The following is a 4,067-nucleotide window of genomic DNA, read 5'->3' as shown; positions in this document are numbered from 1 at the left end:
TTTTTTTTTCTTTATTGATTTTTATAAAGGGAGAGAGAGAGAGAGAGAGAGAGAGAGAGAGAGAGAGAGAGAGAGAGAGAGAGAGAAACATTGATGAAAGAGAACATCGATTGGCTGCCTCCCACATGCCCCCCACTGGGGATCAGGCCCACATCCTGGGCGTGTGCCCTGACCAGGAATCAAACTGGCGAACTCTTGGTGCATGGGTCGACGCTCAACAACTGAGTCACACCAGCCAGGTCAGGTAATAATTCTTAAAGTGGATGCTGCTCACATTTTAACATGGAATGGAACTGTACACCATAAAGATATTGGTTTCTGAAATTTGTGACTCATTTGTATGTGTGTATGTTTGTGCTAATGTACACACACACATAACATGTACGGCATTGAGTCTCTTTGCAAAATAAATTTCCTACTATGAGCTATAGGCATAAAAGTGCATATGTTTCTGATGCTCAGTGTAACAAATCGCCCCTACCTATGTTTCTGATGGGCCTCTAACAAACTGCCCTCACTGGGAAAGACTTGATCCCCCGCCGCCCCATTCCAGATAAGGCACTCTGGTGGAGAGTTCATCCTGGAATCCAGGACTTCAGAGTTCTGGCCTCAACTTTACATCTAGCAAAACAAAGAGGAACTCTGGGGAAAACTGATCAAAAAGAGAGCCAGCTTAGAATGAGAGAAAAAAAACATGACCACTCAGTTCCTATGGTTACCAGCCCTGCCTTTTCCTCTCTTGCTGGGGTTATAAAGCCCAAGACTAGAAGGCAGAAGCAGCACCTGCTGTGAGCTGCCTCTCTGAGAAGATGGATCATCTTCCTCTTCCCCTGCTGTTCTTCCTCCTATGCTCCACATCTGAAGCTGGTGAGTCACAGGGTGCTTCCCTCTGGAAGTTTCAGGATTAGTTCCTAAAACAAATTTTTGTCTGAATATATCTGACTCTTAAACAGGAGAGGGGCAGGATCTCTCTTCAAGAGTCCAGAGTGACATTTCCACTTGCGATGTGCCCACCCATTTTCTGCAGCCTATGGTAGTTCCTAGGAACAAGGGACCCCATGTTGATTGGGGAAAAGTCCAGAGTAGTGGGAGGAAAAGGGGAATCTTCCCTAACATGTGTGATCATGGGTGTGAAGTCCTATGTTCTCTTCACCTTCTAAGCTTTGGGGCTACACATTACCTTATAATGTGGCCCTTTTGAGACACAGCTCATGGGCTGTGGAGAAGGTCAAGACAGGAACCTGGAGAGCTTGTCATGCAAGGTGACAGAGGAGGGTTGAGTCAGGGGTAGAAGGGGAGTGGGGGAGATCTGAAGTGAAAATGCCTGAACAGCCTCTGAGGTGGGTTGCCTATTGTGCCTGGAGGAAGATGTAGGAGGCTGTGACTGGGGAAAGTGGATGGATACCAGAGACACCTGAGAGGGAAGATGGGCAGAATACAGGGTGAGGATGAGATTCAAGAGAAGCCACTCTCAGCTTTGACCTAGCTTATGCATTCTCTGGAGAGAGTACCAATGCTCGTGTTCGGGCCTGTGGGTCTCTGTTCTAGGGGAGATCATCAAAGGCACAGAGTGCAAGCCTCACTCCCGCCCCTACATGGCTCACCTGGAAATTGTCAGTCACGAGAGTGCAGTGATGTACTGTGGTGGTTTTCTGATAAGACGGAACTTTGTGCTGACGGCTGCTCACTGTGCAGGAAGGTGAGAGAAGAGGGCCCTGTTTATCTCCAAATGGGAGATAAACATCCAGAGTTGCAACCAGGGATACACCCACAGGGGGGCTGAGGAGGGGTTCCTGGGTCTGGGTCACTTTAAGGAGAGGCGAGAGTTGGTCTAAGGAAATGATTCTCATAATTGAATGGATGCCCTGATCCTCAGTCACTGTGCACATAGCTCCTGGCTACAAAGGAATAGGAGACCCCATACAAGCATCCCCCCTCTAAAAGTAGCTCCCCCTCTCCCCAACCCCAACATATAAGATGCTCAACTCACTTCTCAGGGCCCCACCCAGTTCTCTGGGCCACTTCCTCCATGCTCTCTCCAGGAACACTGGCTCTTAATTCTCAGGGACCTGGACCCATCCTTTCCACGGGAGGCAGGAAACAGAGTCCACCTGAGACTCCACTACTTCTTCCTTTTCTCTGAGATCTCTTGTTCCAGAGGGCTGGCCCTCATATAGGGGTCCCTGAATTAAGAAGTGATAACCCTGTCCCCTAGGTCCTCCATGGCCTGCTCAGTCTGCCGGAATTTCTGAGAGTCCTGGAAATTGTCTCTGTTCCCTGGGAAAAGCCTTCCCTGAGTAAAACCTGGGCTCCCCCCCCCCAAATGCCACAGTGGCCCAGGAAAGGGGGAGTGGGTAGAGTCCTGTGACCTTCTGAGAGACTCCAGTCCCCTTATCTCAGAAAGGGTACATCTCAGGAGAAACCCCAAACTGTCACTCTTCTCCTTGATCTTCCTTCTCCCTCACAACAGGTCTATAATGGTCACCCTTGGAGCCCACAACATAACAAAAAAAGAAGACACATGGCAGAAGCTTGAGGTCACAAAACAATTCCCTCATCCAAAATTTAATTACAGTCTTGTTCATCACGACATCATGTTACTAAAGGTAACATCTTTCTTCCCCTTCTTCACTTCCTGTTCTTCTGCTTCTCCTTCAGGTCCCCATTGCCCTGGAATTTTCCCATACTGCCTCTGGACTGCACACCACCCCCATCTCCACCCTCTGAGCATGACTCTGTTGTGAAGCAGTGTGGGCTCTCCCTCCCTGGTTGCTTCCAACTGCATCCTAACCCTTCTCTAGCCCTGACAGCCCCTCGTTGCCTTCACAGTTGAAGGAGAAAGCCAAGCTGACCCTGGCTGTGGGGACACTCCCTCTTCCATCCCAGTTCAACTTCGCCCCACCTGGGAGAATGTGCCGGGCGGCTGGCTGGGGAATGACAGGCGTGTGGGAACCAGGCTCCGACACTCTGCAAGAGGTGAAGCTGAGACTCATGGATCCCCAGACCTGCAGATACTTCAAAACGTTTGACCACAATCGCCAGCTGTGTGTGGGCAATCCCAAGAAGAAAAAATCTGTATTTCAGGTAATCCTTAGACTAGGGCTCTTCTCCATAAATCACTGTTCAGGGTCCAGACATCTCATGGAATGAGATGGGGTCAGAAGATTGTCAGCCAATGACAGGGTTTGAGATCAAAGGGCTGAGGAAACTAGAACTGTCCCTCTGTGGATCCATTCTCCCATGACCCTGTGCAGTCTCTAACCATCCCTCTCAGTCTGCTAAACAGGACACATGGGATAAAAAGAAGGAAGAGAAGAAGGGACATCAAATCAAGATGTATAACTCCATGAGTAGCCAGGGCTCCTGGGCCTAACCCTAGGTCTGAACCCTAGGTTGGAACCCATTGGCAGGAATGGATGACTTCCCTGACTCACCTTCTCTCTCTCTCTCTTGGCCCCACAGGGAGACTCAGGGGGCCCTCTTCTGTGTGCTGGAGTGGCCCAAGGCATTGTCTCCTATGGAAAGATGAATGCAAAGCCCCCTGCTGTCTTCACCCGGATCTCCCATTACCGGCCCTGGATCAATAAGGTCCTGAAGGAGAATTAACTCTGGAGCCTGGGCCAGCCCAAAAGGAAATCTGAGCCAGGTTCTCTGTGCTACATACTCCAGAGGTGCCTCTGGTCCCTGCAAAAGTCGTGCCATACCTCTAATTCTCGAGAAGGTTCCTCTAGGTCACAAAACTCTCAATCAATCTCAATAAAGACTCAAGTTCCAGACATGTGTATCTCCTCCCTCTACTGCTCTCTTCTTCCTGCGCATAGCAGCCTGATGCCCAGCCCGGGCAGCCCATGAGCTTTGAAAGAGGTGAGTGTCTATGTGTGTGAGAGAGAGAGAGAAAGACAGAGAAAATAATGAAGAAAAAATAGAGAAAGAAAGAAGAAAAAGGGATTCCCTGAGAGACAGGATCTATATTTCCAACTTAAACAAAATTGCACCAGATCATTCCTTGACTTAATTATCAACCCTATACCAACATTTATCTTTAGTAATATTCAGAATCTCTAAGA

The 4,067-nt window shown here is 49.0% G+C and overlaps 1 protein-coding gene across 1 annotated transcript; it reads left to right on the top strand.

The window, feature by feature from the left end:
• Positions 1 to 784: 784 nt before the first annotated feature.
• Positions 785 to 3,769, top strand: LOC118637047 (chymase-like). Its single transcript, XM_036272496.1, has 5 exons — positions 785 to 867; positions 1,549 to 1,699; positions 2,471 to 2,606; positions 2,830 to 3,084; positions 3,463 to 3,769. Exons 1-5 carry the CDS (start codon positions 810 to 812, stop codon positions 3,604 to 3,606), a joined length of 744 nt encoding a protein of 247 aa, XP_036128389.1. The 5' UTR covers positions 785 to 809; the 3' UTR covers positions 3,607 to 3,769.
• The last annotated feature ends 298 nt before the right edge of the window (positions 3,770 to 4,067 follow it).

Source organism: Molossus molossus, unplaced genomic scaffold, assembly GCF_014108415.1.
Source record: "Molossus molossus isolate mMolMol1 unplaced genomic scaffold, mMolMol1.p scaffold_m16_p_1, whole genome shotgun sequence".
NCBI lineage: Eukaryota > Metazoa > Chordata > Mammalia > Chiroptera > Molossidae > Molossus > Molossus molossus.
This window is presented reverse-complemented; position numbering and strand designations above follow the sequence as displayed.

Excerpts from the sequence above, each read along its gene's own strand:
- LOC118637047 (XM_036272496.1), top strand. The coding sequence starts at position 810 with ATGGATCATCTTCCTCTTCCCCTGCTGTTCTTCCTCCTATGCTCCACA. Across the intron at positions 868-1,548 it reads ATGCTCCACATCTGAAGCTG|GGGAGATCATCAAAGGCACA; the intron begins GTGAGTCACAGG and ends TCTCTGTTCTAG. Across the intron at positions 3,085-3,462 it reads AGAAAAAATCTGTATTTCAG|GGAGACTCAGGGGGCCCTCT; the intron begins GTAATCCTTAGA and ends TTGGCCCCACAG.